We start from the raw sequence: 20,384 nt of genomic DNA on the forward strand, positions 1-20,384 counted from the left end.
CAGTCCTGCAAAGGCCAGGCCCCAGGGCTGGCTGCCAGGGAGCATCTGCCAGGGCTGAGGTGGGCAGCAGGGACTGGGCTGGGGGCTGTGCAGCAGGAAGGGGATGGTGGGCACTGACTCTCCCTGCCCAGGGCTGTTTTAGCCCTGCCTGGCTGCCCTACCAGCCACCACCGCATCCCTGCGGAGAAGGAGAGTGTCAGCCAACACAGCCCCTTCTTGAGGAGGGAGGTTTTGGGCAGCGTGGTGTGTCGGTGGCTGTCCCTCAAGGCAGAGCAGGGTTTCTGCCTGCCCCTGGATAAGGATCCAAACCAGAGCTCCTGGGGGTGTAGGGGAATAAGGACAGGGATGAGGAACACCCAGAGGTGCAGGGAGGGTCTGGGCCATGACAAAAGCACTGCATTCTCCCTTCTTTTATATCTCCCTTTGTGTATATCCCTAAATAATGCCGTTACCTGTGCCCATCCTCTGACACAGTCTCCGTCTCCCTCTCCCTGAGGTACTGTCTGGAAGCAGTGCTGTGCAGGTGTCAGAGAGGATGGAGATGGGGGGAAAAGAAGCAGAGAAAGGAGCTCTGGGGAGCCTGTGGCCCCGGAGAGACCTTGAGGTTCCTAAAGGATAAAGTCTTCGCCTGAACAGGGGCTTGAACCCTGGACCCTCAGATTAAAAGTCTGATGCTCTCCCAGCTGAGCTATCCAGGCTCACATTTGGGTATTTTTGGGATGCTCAAAACAGGCAGCAAGGGCTCCTCTTCACTGTGGCATCAGTGGGACAACACAAGTACTTACTGCGAGTTCTTCCACCCCCACAGTGCCCCAACGAGGCCATCACAGCGGAGGGCATCCTCCCATGAGGCGGAGCACCACCAGGACCTCTACCCTGCCCTGGCACCTCTTCCTCAGTTGAGGACGGGATCACTGGGAAAGGTGAGGCACAAACACCAGGCTCGTCCTCCTGGGGAGAGCCAAAAGCTGGAGTGATGAGGAAGAGGAGGAGGAGACCCGGCCCGGGCTGTGGGTGCCAATCGCAGCAGCCTGGGAAAATAATACCCCACCAGCAGTGGGCTTTGAACTTGTGTTTCCAGAGCCCAGCGCCGGCTCCTCAGCCCGCTCAGCCGCGCTGCCTGCACACATGGAGCTCAGCACCCGCCTTCGGGCACGGACCGGGCTGGCGTCCCACCAGGGCCCTGATCCTGACCCAGGGATGCTCCCAGAAAGGCGTCGGTGCCGTAGGGCTGCGCCTGTGGGGAGGGCGAGCAGGGGCTGTAGGGGGGCTGTAAAACCCCCGCTGCCCCCACACCGCCCATGAAGGAATCGGGGGGGATCCATCAGGAGCAAAGCAGCAGCTGTGATCGTATAGTGGTCAGTACTCTGCGTTGTGGCCGCAGCAACCTCGGTTCGAATCCGAGTCACAGCAGAGCTTTTGCCAGCAGCCTGGGAAAGGCCGCTGCAGGGCGAGGGAGGCAGCTGCGAGGAGGGGGGGTTGCATGGCCATGCCCTAGGAGGGGGCCACCAGCTCGGAGGGACTCCTGAAAGCCACCCTTCCTTTTCTCCTGCCTTTCCTCTCAGTTCTGCAGGAAAGAGCCCCTTTGCTTCATAGGGAACCCACCCAGACATCCTGGCCCATTGCAGACAGATCTGGAACTGATTAAAGCCAACCCCAAATGCTCATGGGGTGGGGGAGCCATGGGGACAGCCAGGATCCTCACGGGACCTCTTCAAACACACTGTGTGCACTAAGTGGCTTCATTAGGAACAACCACAGAGGGCATCTGTTCTCCTTTCTGATGGGGCCAGGGTCAGGAGTGACGAGCTGGGGGAATGGAGGGGCGATCGTGTGCCTTGGAACAGCACTGGAAAGGACACCACCACCCGACACGTATGGCTCGTTGGGTGGGTCATGGTGAATGAATCAGGCCATAAAATTAATTATCCTGATTAATGAGAGCCCACTGCTTTTAGCCCATGTCTTGTGCTGCGAGCCTTGTGCTGCCCAGGCCTCGAGTGTAGAATTGAGACAGAGTACCATGGAGCCACAGTGGCACCAGAGACCTTGGAGAGATGCCCAGGACCTGCAGAGAGACAACTGGAGACCCTCAAACCCTTCAGAGGGGTGCACAGGAACCTTCCAAACTCCTTGAAGAGTCACACACAACCCCTCAAAACCTTTATCGGGGTGCACAGAGCCCTCCAAAACCCTCAGAGGGGCACACAGAGCCCCCCAAAACCTCTAGCAGGCACAGAGAAACCTCCCAAAACCCCTTGGAGGGGCACACAGAGCCCTCACAGAGCCCTCAGAGAGACACACAAAGCCCTCAAGCCCTTCAGAGGGGTGCACAGGAACTTTCCAAACTCCTCGGAGGGGCACACGGAGCCCCCCAAAACCTTTAGCTGGGTGCACAGAGTCCTCCCAACTCCTCAGGGAGGCACACAGAGCCCCCCACCCAGCCACTCAGAGGGGCACACAGAGCCCTCAAGCCCCTCAGCGAGGTGCACAGAACTCCCCAAACCTATCAGAGAGACACACAGAGCCCCCCAAGTTCCTTAGGGGCACAGAGAACCCCTCAAATCACTCATAGGAGCGCACAGAGCCCTCCCAGACCCCTCAGAGGGACACACAGAGCCCTCGAGCTCCTTAGCGGGGTGCACAGAATCCCCTCCCAACCCCTTGGAGTGGCACACAGAGACCCCAAACCCTTCAGAGGGGTACACAGGAACCTTCCGAACTCCTTGAAGGGACACACAGTGCCCCCCAAAACCTTTAGTGGGGTCCACAGACACCCCCCCCACCTCTCAGAGGGGTGCAGAGGCACCCCCAAGCCGCTCAGAAGGGCGCATAGAGCCTCCCCAACTCCTCAGAGGAGCACACAGAGCTCCCTAAAACACTTAGCAGGCACACAGAGCCTTCTCAGAGCCCTCAGAGGGGCACACAGAGGCCTCTCAAACCCCTCAGAGGGGCACACAGAGCCCCCAGACCCCTCGGGGAGGCACAGAGACACCTCTCAGAGCCCTCAGAGGGGCACACAGAGCCCCCAGTCCCCTTGGGGAGGAACAGAGACGCCTCTCAGAGCCCTCAGAGGGGCACGCAAGAGCCCTCAACCCCCTCAGAGGGGCATACAGAGGCCTCTCAGACCCCTCAGAGGAGCACACAGAGGTCTCTCAGAGCCCCCATCCCCTCGGAGAGGCACAGAGACGCCTCTCAGAGCCCCCATCCCCTCGGAGAGGCACAGAGACGCTTCTCAGAGCCCCCATCCCCTCGGAGAGGCACAGAGTCACCTCTCAGAGCCCTCAGAAGGGCACACAGAGCCCCCTCAGAAGGGCACGCAGAGTATGTGCCATCATCCTCCTCCGATCGACGGCCACAGCGTGGGCGCCCTCATCCTTGTTTGTCCTCCCGCGGCTGCCGTCAGCGCGGCCCGGGAGGGGGCGTGGCTCGGCGGTCGCGCCACGTGCGGCGGTCACGTGCCCGCAGCGCCATGGCGGCGGCCGCCAAGAGGCCCCAGGTAAGGCGGTGGAGGGGGACGGCGGCCCGGGCAGTTCTGTGCCGCCCTCCTGTGCGAGGGGAGCACAGCTGCAAACAGGGTTTGTGGTTTAAGTTAAAGGAGAGTTAGGTGTCGTTGGAGTAATTGTGTTCTTTTGAGTTAGACAGAATGTCCCTCTGGGGGTGCGTTTGCTTCCAAACGGGGTTTTCCTGCTCACTGCAGAGAAGGACTTGGGGTGCCGATTGATGAGAAGCTCGACGTGAGCCGGCAGTGTGCGCTCGCAGCCCAGAAACCAACCGCAACCTGGGCTGCATCCAAAGAAGCGCGGCCAGCAGGGTGAGGGAGGGGATTCTGCCCCTCTATTCCTCTCCTGTGAGACCTCAACTGGAATACTGTGTCCAGTTGTAGAATCCTCAACATAAGAAGTTGGAGTTGTTGGAATGGGTCCAGAGGAGGCTACAAAGATGATCCGAGGACTGGAGCACCTTCTATATGAGGACAGGCTGAGAGAGTTGTTCAGCCTGGAGAAGAGAAGGCTCAGGAGATCTCATAGCGACCTTCCAGTACCTGAAGGGGCTGCAAGAAAGCTGGGGAGGGGCTATTCATAAAGGCTTGTGGGATTAGGACCAGGGGGAACGGTATAGACCAGAGAGGGGCAGATTTAGACTGGACATTAGGAAGAATTTCTTCACCATGAGGGTGGTGAGACATTGGAATGGGTTGCCAAGGGAGGTTGTGGCTGCCCCATCCCTGGAGGTGTTCAAGGCCAGGTTGGATGGGCCTTGGGCAGCCTGATCCAGTGGGATATTCCTGCCCATGGCAGGGGGGTTGGAACTAGATGATCTTTAAGGTCCCTTCCAACCCAAACTGTTCTATGGTGATGCCCTGTGTTCAGTGTTATCTGTGCCGAAAAGGGGTCTCTCCTGTGGTCAGTTTGCAGCCTTTCCCCATGTCAGATTCAAGGGCAGGCAGAGCTGGATCCAAAGCGCCAAATCAGCAAGAGTTTTGACTGTTGTGAAGTTCATAATAACATTAAAATTAGACCTTCGGAATTAATAGAATATGTAAGATTCTTAGGAAAATATATCCATACGCATCTATGTGGGAAATCTGTCCCAGCCCTTGTCTCGCTGCACACCATTGACGGAGATCGCTCCTCGCCTACCGCTCGCTTTCTAACACTCCAGAACGAGTCTTAGAGAGCTGCTTTGCCGGCGTTTTCGGTCTCGCTGCCTTTCCCCGCTTCTCCTCCGCAGGCGGCGGCCGGGAGCAGCGCCCTCGGGAAGCGCCGCGCCGATCCCCTCTCCGCCTTCCTGGCGTGGTGCGGCCGCGCCGGTGTGGAGCTCAGCCCCAAGGTGAGGCAGCGCGGCCGCGGGGGAGGCGGGCGGCAACGCCTCCGCGCCCCTCACCGTGGCCGCCGCCGCAGGTCCGGCTGAGCCGCCGGGGCGCCGTGGCCGGCTACGGGATGCTGGCGGCCGCTGAGCTGCAGCCCGGAGAGGTCGTCGTCACCGTGCCCCGCGGAGCGCTGCTGTCCCAGCACACCTGCTCCCTCCGTGAGCTCCTGCTGGAAGGTGAGCGGCGGCTGCGGGCTACCCCGGGGGAGGGAAGGGATGGGGAACGGGGGTTATTCAGCCCGGAGAAAAGGAGGCTGAGGGGAGACCTCATCGCTGTCTACAACTGCCTGAAAGAAGGGCGTAGCGAGATGCGCGCTGGTCTCTTCCAAGCGACAGGGGTTAAGACAAGAGGGAAGGGCATCGAGTTGCACCAGGGGAGGTTTAGATTGGACATGAGGAAAAATGTCTTCAATGAAAGGGCTCTCAGGCACTGAAACAGTGGCCGAGGAAGGTGGGTGAGTCGCCCTCCGTGGAAGTGGTTAGAAGATGGGTAGATTAAGTGCTCAGGTATGGTTTAGTAGTGGATGAGTAGTTTGGACTCAATGATCTCAAAGGTATTTTCCAACCAAGTGATTCTATGAAATGGGTCCAGGATGAAGTCTAAGGAAGGTTCCTGCCCTGTGCAGGACGCTGGAGGAGGGAGGAGCAGGGCTGTTGGCTCCCAAGGGGACCTGGACCCATGCTGGGCAAGGAGGAAAGCCCACATCTGCCCTATCCCTGATCTCACCCATACCGTGGTGCTTCAGGACAGGCGCTGCCAGGAAAACGAATGTCTCTGTTCTTGCTGAAGGTACCGTGAGCAGTGGGGTGGGGGGTTCTGGCTCAGCCATGGCTCCAAAGCAGCACAGGAGAAACCCAGGCATGGGGATGTCTTCCAGAGTAAAGGCAGGACAACCCACCCTGGGCAAGGAGACATGTGTTGGGTCGTGGAAGATTTGTTCTCAGGAAAGGGACAAAACCTCCAAGCAACTTATGTTTTCTCTGCCATCTCTGGTTCCTCAGCACAGGAATCCCTGCAGAGCCAATCTGGGTGGGTGCCTCTCTTGCTGGCGCTGCTGCACGAGTACACAGCCAGCGACTCCTACTGGCAGCCTTATTTCTCCCTCTGGAAGGACTTCAGCAGCCTGGATCACCCCATGTTCTGGTAAGGTGAAACCGAGGGGGGCTGTGGGGTGGTCCAGGCGGACAGCTAGATGCAGGATATGCTGACCAGGAGGCTTGGGATTGGATGTGGGCCTACTGTGTGACCTCTTCCCTCTGGTCTAGCCTGAGGAACTCCCCTACCCAGGGTTGGAGCCAGCTACAGGCACAGCCAGAAAATAGGAATGTGCAGGAAGCTGATATTTTTAAGGAGGAAGGGGTGTATAGAGACTTCTTCCTGGGGCAGATGGAGATAAACCTGCTGGTTTTCCCGTAACAGGCCTGAAGAAGAACGAAAGAGGCTCCTGCAGGGCACAGGCATCCCAGAAGCTGTGGACAAGGACCTGGCTAACATCCACATGGAGTACAGCACCATCATCCTGCCTTTCATGGAGTCCCACCCCAACATCTTTGACCCCAAGCTGCACACGCTGGAGCTGTACAAGCAGCTGGTGGCATTTGTCATGGCCTACAGGTGAGAGGTGGGGGCTTTGCTCCACCAGGGAGCAAGGATAAGGAGCAGGATCACAGGGAAGGTAATAGGCTGTGTCATTTAAAAGGTTGCTGTTGCAAGAAGGTAGGTGAGTATGAGGCAAAGCTTGCCCTGTGCTGCAAGTCGTACAACTGGCTTGTCTTCCTCTCTCTTGCCTTAGCTTTCAGGAACCTTTGGATGAGGAAGATGAAGATGAAAAGGGGCCCAATCCTCCCATGATGGTGCCTGTAGCAGATATTTTGAATCACGTGGCCAACCATAACGCCAACCTGGAGTACTCTCCTGTGAGTGCACAGCCACTGTGGCAGGCATCAGCACAGGCCGGCTCCTCTTTGCTGAAGGCCTTTGGGAGCGGTGGCACAGCAGGGCCGGCTCGCTGAACCCAGAGCAGTGCCACTCACCTGCCAGTGCTGCAAGTGAGTCTGGCCTGGAGCTCGTTAGGATGAAATGGTTTTGCTCAACATACCCCTGCCACGTGCTTGGCTTTAGCTAGCATGAGCTTAGAGTCATCTGATCCCCTTCGAAACACCTTGTTTCTGAGAGCAGTAGGATCACCACAGCTCTAAGCCTCCTCTCTCCCCGCTTGCAGCAGTGTTTACGGATGGTTACAACACAGCCCATCAGCAAAGGACAAGAGATCTTCAACACCTACGGGCAGATGGCCAACTGGCAGCTCCTACACATGTATGGCTTTGCAGAGCCATACCCAGGCAACATCAACGACACAGCTGACATACAGATGGTGACAGTACGCAGGGCAGCACTGCAGCGTGAGTGACGCCCATAGCCACTTTGGGAAAGGATGGGGCAAGGGAGCTCTGTTGAACAGTGATGTAATGAAATGGGTGACATGAAAAGTCAGCCTGTTCCAGCATTTCAGGTGCTAGGGCTGTGCCTTTTTTGCCTCCCATTTCCCCTTCTCCATTCACTCCCCCCTCCACTGCACACTGAGCTGGGCTTGCACCTCTGCTGTCCTCCTCACAGGTGCCAGAAGCAAAGCAGAGCAGCAGCTGGTCTCTGAGCAGTGGGACTTCTTGTGCCAGCTGGAGATGGTGGGGGAGGAAGGTGCCTTTGTGCTTGGCTGGGAGGAGGTGCTGACAGAGGAAGAGCTGTCCATGACCCTGAAGGTAAGCACTGCCCAGTGGTGGAAGAGCACAGGCTCAGGGGGATAAGCATGTAAAGGCAGTGTGGTACTAATACACGGGCACAAAAAGCAGCAGGGTGTGTGGCCCAGCTGCCACGCTCCACGTACTGTCAGTCATTTTCCTCTCCTGAACTGGCTGCCCATGTGTATTTAAACACCAGTCTTAAATGGCTCCATGGCTACTGCTGTTCTGGAGAGCTTCGCACATTTGTAGGTAGCAGCCGTCCTTGAGGACTCTTCCCAACACCCACAGTGTTCTTACAAGTTACCTGTGGTTAAGGTATCTAAGCCAGTTCTACCCTCCCACCTTTTGTGCAGCTGATGGATAATTCACCTGTTCCATGTGGTCCCGAGACCACACTTACAAGGAGAAAACCTCATGGGCTCACACTGCCAGTGACTTTGTCTCTTTGCCTGGGTCATTACAGGTGCTGTGTATGTCAGAAGAAGAATTCAAGGAGTACAAGGAACAAGATGGCTGGGAAGACGACAGCGACGAAGAGGAAAACTCTGTCCTTTCTAACGAGGCTCTCTCCAGACTTAAACCCCCTTGCAAGAAGCTCCTTTATGACAGTGTGCTCCTAACCCTGGAGTCCTATGGGTCAGACTTGAAAGCAGAGCAGGACTTGCTAAATAACAAGGAAGCTTATGAGAAACTGAGTCAAAGGGAGCAGCAAGCTTTGCATGTGCGCTATGGACAGAAAAGGATCTTGCATCAGCTGCTAGAGCTGGTACGCTAGAAGGTCACAGCTTCTGGAAATGAACTACCTGAACCGTGCTCAGGAAGGGAAGATCGGTCAGCCTCTGGCCATCGCTTATGCAGAAGTGAGAACAGATGGCAAGATTAAATATGGGTCCATTTGTCCCTCAAAAAGCATGTGGCTTTTCAGCTACCTCTATATAAACAGAATCTCTTCCACAGCACAGTAAGTGGTTTGGGTGGCCTTGTCTTACAGCGAGAACTGCTTCTTCCAGCACACCTCCTAGACAACCTCAGAAAGCCCACATCTCCTAATGGCTGCTCCAGGAAGGCAGATGTACGTTGTCAGAAGAGCAAGTGGGTCATTTTAACATCAGCAAGAACTGCTCCCTGAGCAGATGAAGAGGGCAGAAATCCAACTGGTACCTCTTGCCTTACTGAGGTTCAAAGTAAATATCTGTGCAGGTGGAGATGTTGACAAATTAAACTCTTGACTACACTTTGTTAATACTGAGCATTTTAGAGTCTAAGCCCATCCATCTGGTTTTCCTGTAGGCTCAGTAGAGCAAGATATTACTTTTACCTTTATAAAAGGCGTTCCTGTATGGGCTTGAGACTACGAAGGAACAGTGTCACGGTTCTGCAGGTGCTGTAGACTGAGGATTTGATATACACTCTCTGGCTGATAAGAGTTCTTCCCTGAGTTCAGGCATTGCCCTGCATCACATTTAGCCAAATTGTTTTCCTGTCAGCAGTTTTCGCATGACAAAACACTGGAGGTTTGCAGGGCAAGCTGTATTTAGTAAAGGCAATGTTTCTTATCCAGCCAATGCTGTAAACTTCCAACAGGATGCAAAGCCCTACCTAAAAGGGGGGGATCGTTGCTGCTGCTGCAGTTAGAAGTATTGCAGACAAGCAAAACCCAGACTGTACTCATGTATATAAAGGTCAGCTACAGTCCCAGCTGTAGTACCCCCAGTACCTAGGGTAGCTTTTTGTAATCCCCCCCTTTCACAGTGGGGCAATGGAGTGGCTGTTTAGAGAGTCCAGTCTGCTATCTTGGCCCTTCTCTTCCTACGGCAGACTAGATTTCAAACTATGCACAAAGTGAATCAAAAGGTTATGTCGTCATTTCTTAAATATTAAGTATATTATAGCCAGGGCCTCTGCTGGCAAAGACACACGTAATCCTTGGGGAGCTGCTGTCACTGTTTACATTCGCACAACCACCTGCAGGCTCCTTACCTGCCAAGACAGGATACAAACTGCAGTGGCTGAATGCTACCAGCCAAACTGGTGTTACTGGGATCTTGGCTGAGTCCTGTCCACCTTCCACCACCTCTTTACACCAGTCTAAGTTCCTGAAGCCTAAAGGGATCCAGCCACATGCAACAACATTAGTGCAGAACCAAAGAGTCCTTTGAGCACTGAGTCATTAGTAGAAGTTGAAAAGCTCTGTATATCACTTGCCAGAGTTAAATGGCAGAAAAAGTCCCATGGCATCTGGACTGGATAAACTAGTTGCTGTTAATTCTACATATCCAAACCCAAGGAGTTGCACACCAGAACTAAAAATTCCAACTTCAAAAGGCTGAATTCCAGCATAACTACTGACCTGCCAAACAAATGCCAGATATGAGCTGGCAAGAGACTATTCCTGTACACGTAGGCAACCATCACCATACTGCCGAGAAGCAGGTCAGAGAGAATGCCCTCTGAGCTGCAGCCCACTGGCACAGTCCCCTCAGTGGTACCCTGCATCTTGCTTTTCCTCTATGCAGCAGAAGCACAGTCAGATGGGCCATCCTGTAAAGCAAAGCAGGAAATCCGGACCTCTCCACCCATAGGATAGCAGTCAATGAGCTGTAAAAAACTAGCAGTACTGTCTTAAAGCAGTGAAGCTCTTTTTCCCACTATGCACTAGGCTGCAAGGCACAGGCTGAAGGAATGTACATACTGGCACCACTCTGGCCACCCCTCCTCGCAGCTCACTAGCGCCCTGCACAGAGCCTGGCAGAAGGCAGCTTCGGCCCATCCCAAATGGCACTGCTTTGCGCCCCTTTGCGAGCTGTCTCCTTGCTAGCACAGCTTTGTGAGAGACAAACTCTGCTTGTGAACTTGCAACCAAGACACTTCTCCACACAACTTGCCTTTCCTTTTGCGTACAAAGCAAGGCCCGTAACAGCTCTCCCCTCTGACCTCAAGCTAAAGAACAGGCTCAGTTTGCTCTCAACAGGCAGTGCCAAAAGCACCCTGGAAAACTGCATTTGGGATGGGTGGAATAGACTTTGAAAGACATCAGCTGGCCAGGCAGGATGGAACTGGAGAGAATAAGCACAGTGGCACGTGCTGCAGGTCATGACTTTAATGTGTAACTACAGTATGCATACATACAAGAAGTGGGAGAACTAAAGCCCAAGAACTAGAAAGGCTACAAAATACAACACATGGACCAATACTTTACAAAACATTCAAAATCCTTACAAAATGGGCTGTATTGGTCCTTTGGGTTTTAATTTTTCTTTCGTTTGGTTTTTTTTTTAATTATTTTTTTTTTATACAAACTTATACTGTGTGGTCACGGGGTGGTGGGAAAAGGTCTCGGTTTAACCCACACCTTCCAAAATTTACAAGTGTCAAAAAAAAAAAATAAGCTATAGGCCTGGTCTCTGGTTTCTTTCCTAAAAACCAGCTGGCCCTCTCCCAAGGGCCTGAGGTGTGTCTTCTCCAACAGAAAGGAGGCATTCTCTGGCTGCCACTCCACTTGCTGTCTGTCAGGATTTGATGAGGGTGGGGGAAAGCAACACTGAACCTTAACCCCTCCCTCACCCCTCCCTTACTCCATTGTATTCCCATATTCCAAACACATCCACCTTTTTTATGTAAAACAACTTAGTGATTTAAAGGTCCCCCATCCACATAAAGAAAAATAAGTTACACAGTATTATAACTGGCTTTTCAATATTCTTTGGGAGTCTGGGAATGTCAGTACAAGGAGGTCTGCCCCAGACAAGTGCTTGGCATCAGCAGCTGCCCCTTTATTACAAGCTGGACAGGCACCAGTTACCCACCTGCCTTTTATGTAACTTGCACAAACCCAAAAGTTCAGACAAACGTTTCTGTTCCTTGTATTTACACTAGATTCAAAATGATATTCACAGCATCTTCTGAATTTTGGCCAAAAGTCAAAAATTTGTTTCAAACTTTGGAACGTGCCCACATGGACTTTCACCCAGGGTCTGTTGCATCTACCCAATCGAGGGGGCTGGGAAGCCTTACAAAGTCTTCTGTCAGTCGGTGGGACAGGGACCTCCAGGCTGGCACGCTGACAGCACACGATGACCTAACTGGCACCAGTCCCTTCCATTACTTGCTGGGCCTGCTTCTGCCCCATGCAGCACTGTGCAACTGACTGGAACAACCTGAACACAGAAGCAAAGCAGCATTAGGTGTGTTTGCAGCAGCGAGCAGTGCTTCCGCTAAGGAGCACCAACAACTGAAGGTGCATCTCAGCTCTGGCTTCAGATATATTGTTTTAGTGATTTTATCGGTAAGTTATACTCACTTCTCAATTTCTGGAGCGCAGTGAACAAACTCATGGTTCCAGAACTTAAACGCTGGATTTTTTATCAGCTCAATGAAAGTGATAAGGAGACCCCAGGGATGAGGCCTATTTACAATAAGTCGTTCCAAGAGAACCCTGAAATCCAGAAGTAAAGTTAGTTAGAGCTCAAATATGCAAAATATGCATGGAAGGAAAATGAAAAGCTGAATGCTGGCAAGTTAAATGCCTTCCCTCTCACCTCGTGATCTGCTCCTGGATGGCCTCGGTGTTGGCCTCTGCGAAGAGGTACAGCATGGTGCAGCTGAAGTAGTGGGTGTGACTGTTTGGATATCGCAGCTGATTGGCAATTGCATTCAAGAACAGGTACCGGCCTACAGAACAGCAATAATGAGTATCTATAGTTTCCCTTACACACACAGAAAGGAATAAAGCTTTAACTAGTGTTGCTAAGACTCAGATTTGTGAGCCTGCCTTATAAAGGTGTAAGAAACAAAATCAACCGAAGTTACGAGAAAGCCTTATCTACGCAAGCTGATGGGGCAGCAAGAATTCAGTTCCTCTTCATTAAACTTATTTCTGATTCCCTGGAACAACTTGAACATTTGGTTTTAATATTACTTCCGTATTCAGTTTAATATTCTAATGTAGCATTACTTACTGTGAATTCACTAGTGAATTCACTGTGAATGATCTGCATTTCCCATAGCTCAAACAGACAATCTGCTGACAAACCTGTCATCACTTGAAGTGTTTCCCGCTCACCTTCAGTGTCCAGGTCTACTGCCAAATTCTGGAAGATGTCCATGTGAGCTGAGTGGGTAATGGTGCTCATAGATGGTGTGCTGCCTTTGTTGTGAATGTGCGCAATAGCTTGAGTACCTACGTAGAGCACCAGTGCATTAATCAGCTGGATGTTGTAGCGGTTGCCAGGTTCATTTGATACCTAATAACAAAGATATGAAAAGCATTAACATGCTATATTCCTTCAGCAAGCAAAGGTACAGCATGTACAACAACAGCATCCAAGTATCTTCCTGATTTTACAGAAGACAACGCACTCAGACATTCACAAATTCAATTTGGCATTTATCCTTTTGTACTACAGCAGCTATATATACATTTTTTTTTTCAAAAGCATAAGCAAAGTGTTGACAGACTCAACAGACAATTTTTATACTCCCTACCCAACAAAATGTCAGGTAAAGTCCTTCTGACTTCCCCAGCAGCGCCAGCAGCTGCCTGAAATGCACACTCCCTGTGTGAACCTTCAGTCCTAGCACTTGGCTGAGGAAAGTGAACTTCAGCCCTGAAGTCTGCTGCAAGTCGAGCCCATATGATGTACAAAAATACTGCTGGCTAATAATTTTGAACTGGGTCTTAGTTAACATGCCTTTTATACCCCTAAAGCATGAGCATAAAGATCTATAGACTTCTCTAACAATGAAACCAGTTGGAGTAAAAATTTAATCAGGTTCTAAAAAACCACAACAGAGTTCAGTAAAACTCATTGAGCCTCAGGCAATGCCTAGGTAAAGAGCGCTGGGAGTCTGTGATGGAATCCACAAGACTTCATCATCCAGTGGCTGAGGACAAAAAAGCAAGCTCAATGCAATCAGCTCTGACTACATTCTTCACTGACGATTTGGAAGTTTGTGCACTAGAAGCACGCAAGCTAAAGAGTCAAAAGTTTTAGATAACCTTACATTGCCACTACAAACATTTGGTAGATTATGTAGATATAACCAACTACTTTTACATTAGATCATCCTAGGGTTGTTCAATCCAACATTCCTCTTCCCTTACATTCCACTCGGCTGGAACTATTTAACACACACTTAAACACCCTGCTATGCAGTAGTAAAAGAATCATTCAAAGAAGCATGCATTTTCATAGGCTTTTCTACTGCTTGGAATACATGCTTGCTACACACCAACAAAATTCCTGTAAGAAAGGAAGGTGACTCAGCCAGCAAGATCATTCGTCCCACATTGTTTAAATTCAGCATCCTAGAAACCAGCTACTCACTTGTAGGTTGCTGCGCAAGTCAGACAAAAAAGTGACTGGAGAACGGGTTTTGAGATAGGAATCCAAGTCTTTCTTGAATGGAGGTGGCATCACTCCAGTGAAATTCGTGAGTATTCGTGGAGCAATGTTAATCTCACTTAACATGTCCACCTGTTGAGAGAAAGCCCAGTCAGCCACACCATAGCAATCTCTAAAGGAGTAAACTGCAAAGCAGATCTGTAAGTAATACAATTACTGCTGTTGATCACTTTTTCATACCAGCAATGAAAATTAAACACTGCACCTTTGCAGATTTCAAAAGAAACTTGGTCTCTAATGTGCAAGACTACTAGATGACTCTTGAAGAACTGACAGTAGAGAATAAAATATACAAGGGCCAAGGCTGTAGGGGAATTCAGTCACCACCTGTGAAGTCTCCCTATCTACACTCAAGATAGTTTGGTAGTTTAGAAAAGTACAAACGTCCCCACAAGTCAAGAACAGCATTCTTCAGTCTCAGGAAGCACTGACTGGATGAGTATTGCAGCTTTGCTCCCATCACTCTGCACTGCTCAGGCAAGGAAGAATATTAGGACAACGCTTCAGCCGTGTGAAGAGTTTGCTTCTAATCATTCCATGGACACTGGCTCATGCCCAAGATTTAATTGGATAACATCAACACTTCTCAAAGTCTCTGCCCATTATGCAGAATGGTGGTTTATCTCAATATTTTCAAGGCAAGATGTCATTGGTGTTTCTCTTCAAAAAGTATTTACAATTCCATAGTGCTCAGAGACCGGCCCCATAACTATTAGTTAATCCAGTCACCGCGCACCCTGCAGAGCACAAGTTACACAACTCAGCATGAGCTGAATAAAACTGAGACAAGAATTGTTGGCTGAACTTTCAAACAGTAAAGCCACAAAGACTGCTTAAGTGGTCTGTTTTTCAGCAGCAAATGAGATAGTAAATGATAAAGATGCCCTTGCTCCAACACTGTGTGATCTAGGGACTCCATCAAGTCAACCTCCCTTTGGAAGAAGAAAAGCCCTCCGTTTTCCATGCAAAAGACAGGTTCTCAATGCAGTTCTCATGTAACACAAGTCTCAACAGCCTGTCTTTTCAGGTTGGAACTGCGCAGACCTTGCAGGCAGGCAAGCTTCCCATTATCAAACTCATGGAAATAGGTCCTACCTTTAGATTGGGGGTGAAAGGGTCTGGAAGCCTCATGTTCCGTGGAAAGGCACTCAGGATCAGATTCCTTAGCTGAATACAATTAGGTGGGATCACATCACAGAACCCATAATGGTAGTCACAAAGAAATTCCGGGAAATCATGCAACAAGACCAGCAACACACGCAGAGTGCCCTGTGAAAGAAGATGTACTATAAAAGAGGTGCATAACTGTTGAAACTGCCCAAGAGCTTGCAGAGCCATCCTTCTTCTATGCCATGTGGTTAACATTAAATGGAAGAAATTAATCGAGGGAGGTAGTCTCTTTCTGCCCCACAACAGATTTGCATACAGTAAATCCTATTTTGCTACTGGAACACAGCTTTGTCTGGAATTAGCATCTGTTAGCTGACATTTTTTTACCTTGTAAAGAATTTGCATAGGTTTGGTGAGTTCCACATTTCTAAGGAAAGGAGCCAAGTACTTGAAAAGATCGATCAGTAACTGGGCATACATAGGCCAACCCTGTCAAGAAAAAAACAACCAGCAAGTGGAAAATGTGCAATGATGAACAGTTAGCTTAAGTTCAAAACTATAATTAGATTGGTCTTCATATAAACCTGGATCTAAATTTTGCCCTACTGCTAGCTCTAGCAGCGAGCGCAGCACAGCTCGTTACAAGGGCATCAGCTGCACATCATACGCTATGGGGATCTCCAGAACACACAACGTGCAAACCGAGTCAGCAATATTTGTTGAAGACTACAGCTCTTCCAGACTTTGATAAAGACATTTATGAAATTAAATTCGCCCTCTATTCAACAGTTTACTGACACAGACTCTCCTCCATGCAGTTAGGTTACTGTGAATGTAGAAGACAACAAAAAACACACAGCCATGCGACTAGTGCACTTCAAGAGATGTGAAACAGCACCACACTAGATAAGCATCCGTGTGAGCTTTTTAATTCAGAAGAGATAAACTGCAGCCACACCTTCTGCTGTGGTGTATGTGCCAGCATTCTTGCAATAAATATCCGATGGGAGATCAGTTCCAGCCAGGCATAAACAAAACCTGGAGCTTTTGTAGGCCTCAGGATGTGAAATGTGTTACTGAAAGAAAAGTTAGAGCAGGTTAGAAGTGCACAGCAATAAGATTGCTTTTCATAACATTGAGGGAAAACATACACAGCCCTAAAAGCAAGGCATTTTAGCATCTTGGGGTTTACCAGTCATCTTCCTTAAAACAAGTGAGTGGACAGTCTATGGGAGAACCAGTTATTCCAAATGTGATAAAGCCACCACAAAGGAATACTCAGATAGCCTTTAGATGAAAATTCTTGACCCTATGAGGAAAGGATGTGCCCTGTGGCCAATCTCAAATACCTACCAGAAAGCTGTAAGTGTCTGGAAGTTGATGGTCTCCAGCACATGCTCAGGAGCATTTAATTCCAACAGTAACATGATGAAAATGCGATGGTAAGGAAGCTGCTGAAACTCACTCTGCCGAACATCATGGTCTTGCAGAAGAACTCCCACCACAATACCAAGAACCTAAAGAGATCAATATATTTCAGTGGTGACAGCAAGAATTACTTTGCAAGACAGCCTACAGATACTACTTTAATTAAAAAAATAAACCACTGGTAGATTCTAGCAAGAACCCAAAATTCTAGTTATTGGAAGTGTTAAGTAAATTAATATTATAATCTGTATCAGCAACTCCCAACGAGTTTCCAACTTTGCTCCCCCTGTCCATGGACCACAGTGACAATGAGTGACTGGGCAGAGGTGGAAGGTCTTGACTATCTAAGACCATGCAGCCATAAACTAAGAGTACAGCAAGGCCCTCTCAGAATTAAGAGACACTCAGGAATCACCAACCTTAAACCACACTTTAATGCCTCAGAACAGCAGCAGCTGATTCTTTCACTTCGAGGCAAAGTTTTGGGTTTGTTTGCTGTGAAAGTTTTGTGAACAAGAAAGTCACCTGGTATCCTCATGCTCCCCTCAACAGTTTATCATTTCATTGACCAACCCGTTAAAGTCCCTATCTGATACTACAGCAACAGCCTATGTTAAAAGTCTACATTTCACACTTAGAGGTACAACCAATTACGTATTTTTAACACAATGAGTACAAAAAGGGTTCCCAACCTTATTCAGCAGGTTGATCTTTGTAACTGTGTTGGTTGCCTCTCCAGAGTGCTTCACTAGCAGTGCAATAAGTCGCACAAAGGCATCCAGATTGTGGTAGCACTTGGCTCGAATCATAGTGGGGTTGGCAGCAGGATTATGCTGTTGCTCGGCCTGAGCGCGATAGCTGATTTCAACACACATTTCAGTGCAAAGACGGAAAAAGCGGGTGATCAGGTCATCCGTTTTCAGGATTCCTTGCTGGTGCATCTGTCCAGGAAAGGAAAAATCCTTAGAACCGCGATGACAGAAAGTTCATTTTACAACTTACGTCAACCACCAAGCACTTTAGAAAGCACCCACCTTGCCTGGCACAATTAACGTTCACCACACTCTCAAGAGAGATGGGTAGCAAGCTATCTCTGCTACTTTTCCCAAAACTGAATGTTTTCAGTGGAACTTGAGGGTGGCAGCAGAATTTTACCAGACATTTACTCCTAAATAAGAGTCTTTTTGATCCCAATTATTTTCAACAATCAGCACAGCTAAGAAGCCTGTTTCAGTACCAGTTCTGCAACCAGCACTTGGCCTTCCATGAAGGACAGCAAGAGGCGGCAGCAGCTCTGTCTATCAGGCCTTCAGGAGCCCATCCAAGCACCCAAGCTCTAGGAAGGGCAGACTTGCAGCAACATTCTGTAGGAGCAGCTGCATTTGGTGAGTGAATTTTCCCTACAGGTACATTGCCTGCAGAGAAAGACTGCATGGGTGTTCTGCTTATTTTGCATTGGAGGACTGTTTTTAGTAACATATATATATATATATATATATTTTTATAAAAAGAGACCTCCTTTTATTTGTTACCCACAGCACCAAAGCCATCAAAATGAAATAAATTACACTGCAGGAAATCTGTGAGCTTTGAGCAAAGCATCTTAGTTCTGAACCCCCATTGCGCAGACACAAAGCTGTGTGAACAGCACAACCACTAACTCTTGCAGAACTTCCAGTATTTCTGGAGACACTTTTATTTAAATAAAGGAATTCATGTGTCTGCCTTCAATGTTCTATGCTCATTCTCATCCTGAACACTAATGGGAATGAAGCAACACTTAATTTAAGCACCCAAAATTATGTTCATTCAAGTCCAGTAATAAAACCTGGTTCAATGCAGTTATCACAAAATCGTCTTTTTAACTCATATCTAAAGCCTGTAAGAAAAAAATTACAAACACTGCACTTCGATATATTTAAATTGCAATTTCAAATCTGTTCAAATATGTACAAAAGGTAAGCAAACAAGTGTGATAAAAGATTGAAGCAGTACAAAAGCGCATTAAGCATTATGAGTACACTCTACTGAAGCATGCTTTACAAGTAAGTATACTTTAAGTTATAAGAAGAGTGAGGCCACATGAAGAGGTAAAACTTCTTTTAAAAAGTGGGTTCAACATCAGACTGATTAAAAAATTTAAAAAGAAAGTTTTGCTGTGAAAATCAGACCAACAGAAAGGTGGTTACAAGCGAGTACAGGAGGACACTAAAGTCACATGAAAAATTACTGCATCAATCGAGATCTTTATGCATATTTTGTAGCTTGAACTTCTGGTTGGCAGCTGCAAAATCTGTAGCATTTCTATGGCATTAACACAGACATTTAAAGAGAACACAGAGTAAATTAACTAAGTCAGGGGCTTTCTTGCAGCTGCAGTCATGGAGCTGCCAGGAACACAGCTTTAGGAAGATGACTGCAGGGAGTTTGATAACACATGTTGGGTAACTAACAGCATCTCCCTTCTCAGTCGCACCTGGAAGGCAGAGGTGTGCAGTTCATCACACCCTGCAAATTGCACAGGAGGGAACTGTTGTCAGCCATTTAAATTTAAGTACAACTTTAGCTTCAAGTTTTACCCTCACTCTACTAGTTCCAGTTAGAAAAAGGATTTCCTTGTTTACATCGTCTGAACAATTCAACTCCATCCCTGTCTATTAGCAATTTCTTTCTGTAGGTTGTCAGAGCTTTCACTGTTGCCTGTAAGGAGTAATGTTAGTTATGCTTCATCCAAGAGTTCCACAACTATTCCCAACATCTATCTCAGATCAAGTTCTTTGCCCACGAGACTTATCCCCCAAACTCCTGGCCTGAAATGACAGCTTTTTGCTACAGTATCTGAAGAACTAATTGGGTGAAGGGTAGGGGCTTCTGCAGAACAATCCCACCAAAAACAGACAAAATTTTGACAGTCAACCGCCATACACCTGAAAGTTCCAAAAGGATGCCTAACATGGGTTATAACACTGCTTTAAAATGGAGGGCATCACGCCCTACTTATGTTGAATAAAAAGCACCTTTCTTTCCAAAAGCTCTACCTGTCCAACAAACGCAGAGAATGCTTTGGTACTGTCACGGCCCGCTGCAGCTGAATGGTAGAGGTTGACCCATTCCCTCAGCAGGTATTCCGCCTTCTCCCTCAGACCTGGTGGATCATCATACTCTGAGGCTTGGGAAATTCCTGAATGCATCATGAAATTGGGACCTCCATGAGCACGGTCTATCATTGCTTCGTAGTTTGATCGGACCACTTCCATCAACTGGGGTAATCTAATGCAGAGATGAGAGCAAGAACTGGGTTATAATTTCTCCTCCCCTGGAAGGTATGTTTACTGGGAGCTCGGTCAAATACAGTTGAAAGAAAGCAAATTATTTCTTATACTAAATCTTCATATCTCCCACTCCTCGCTGGAATAGAAGTCAGTCAAGAAAGCAGATGCATTTATAATGAAAGAAACAACACAGAAGTCATGCAAGCTTTGAAGTTCCCCTTGCACTCATGTGGCTGTGTGCTGCAATGAAGCACCAAAGTACTAGAAAAAGCTTCAATTCTGCAGACTTCGGAAGCCCTAAACCACTCCGAAATAGTGAGATGTCAGTGCTAAACAGCGTGACTGGGGCACTAAATCTGGCTGCAGTAAAAGGCAAGTCACACAGTGCAGACAGTCTACGCACATGAACTGCAGACCAAAGTACTTCTGTTTTGGGACCTCCCACTAGCAGTTGTGTTGCTAGTGGCAGCCACTGCCACCTTCACCAGCCAGCTGCTGGCTGCTGTCTCAGCCAACCAGAGTTCTCTAAGCTCCAACCCATGTCCTCCTCAAACCT

At 49.0% G+C, this 20,384-nt stretch overlaps 2 protein-coding genes and 2 non-coding genes across 5 annotated transcripts in view; 2 read left to right on the forward strand and 2 right to left on the reverse strand.

The window, feature by feature from the left end:
- Nucleotides 1-625: 625 nt before the first annotated feature.
- On the reverse strand, nt 626-698 carry TRNAK-UUU (transfer RNA lysine (anticodon UUU)). Its single transcript has one exon. It is a non-coding gene; the product is annotated as a tRNA-Lys (tRNA).
- Nucleotides 699-1,341: 643 nt separating this feature from the next.
- TRNAH-GUG (transfer RNA histidin (anticodon GUG)) lies at nt 1,342-1,413 on the forward strand. The gene has a single exon. It is a non-coding gene; the product is annotated as a tRNA-His (tRNA).
- Nucleotides 1,414-3,439: 2,026 nt separating this feature from the next.
- On the forward strand, nt 3,440-8,862 carry SETD6 (SET domain containing 6, protein lysine methyltransferase). 2 transcript variants are annotated; one of them, XM_054078630.1, is made up of 9 exons: nt 3,440-3,499; nt 4,735-4,833; nt 4,905-5,049; nt 5,875-6,016; nt 6,293-6,487; nt 6,666-6,789; nt 7,098-7,275; nt 7,490-7,632; nt 8,078-8,862. In XM_054078630.1, the coding sequence occupies exons 1-9, from the start codon at nt 3,473-3,475 to the stop codon at nt 8,387-8,389; spliced, it is 1,365 nt and encodes a 454-aa protein (XP_053934605.1). In that variant the 5' UTR covers nt 3,440-3,472; the 3' UTR covers nt 8,390-8,862. The 2 variants fall into 2 exon arrangements, with proteins under 2 accessions (XP_053934605.1, XP_053934603.1); XM_054078628.1 differs by having other exon boundaries at nt 3,441-3,499; nt 7,095-7,275; nt 8,078-8,852.
- A 2,314-nt stretch (nt 8,863-11,176) lies between these two features.
- The window catches only part of CNOT1 (CCR4-NOT transcription complex subunit 1), a 56,201-nt gene continuing 46,993 nt past the window's right edge, over nt 11,177-20,384 (reverse strand). The window contains exons 39-49 of the mRNA XM_054078631.1: nt 19,595-19,826; nt 17,249-17,497; nt 16,482-16,645; nt 16,087-16,204; nt 15,516-15,617; nt 15,114-15,287; nt 13,941-14,090; nt 12,677-12,857; nt 12,153-12,285; nt 11,915-12,049; nt 11,177-11,771 (exon numbers count right to left, since the gene is read on the reverse strand). Coding sequence (XP_053934606.1) covers nt 11,693-11,771; nt 11,915-12,049; nt 12,153-12,285; nt 12,677-12,857; nt 13,941-14,090; nt 15,114-15,287; nt 15,516-15,617; nt 16,087-16,204; nt 16,482-16,645; nt 17,249-17,497; nt 19,595-19,826 — 1,717 coding nt within the window. The 3' untranslated portion in view covers nt 11,177-11,692. The remainder of the gene's footprint in view (nt 11,772-11,914; nt 12,050-12,152; nt 12,286-12,676; nt 12,858-13,940; nt 14,091-15,113; nt 15,288-15,515; nt 15,618-16,086; nt 16,205-16,481; nt 16,646-17,248; nt 17,498-19,594; nt 19,827-20,384) is intronic.

This window comes from Cuculus canorus, chromosome 13, assembly GCF_017976375.1.
Source record: "Cuculus canorus isolate bCucCan1 chromosome 13, bCucCan1.pri, whole genome shotgun sequence".
Taxonomy (NCBI): Eukaryota; Metazoa; Chordata; class Aves; order Cuculiformes; family Cuculidae; genus Cuculus; species Cuculus canorus.

Excerpts from the sequence above, each read along its gene's own strand:
- SETD6 (XM_054078628.1), top strand. The coding sequence starts at position 3,473 with ATGGCGGCGGCCGCCAAGAGGCCCCAG. Across the intron at positions 6,488-6,665 it reads GCATTTGTCATGGCCTACAG|CTTTCAGGAACCTTTGGATG; the intron begins GTGAGAGGTGGG and ends CTCTTGCCTTAG. Across the intron at positions 6,790-7,094 it reads CCAACCTGGAGTACTCTCCT|CAGTGTTTACGGATGGTTAC; the intron begins GTGAGTGCACAG and ends CCCCGCTTGCAG.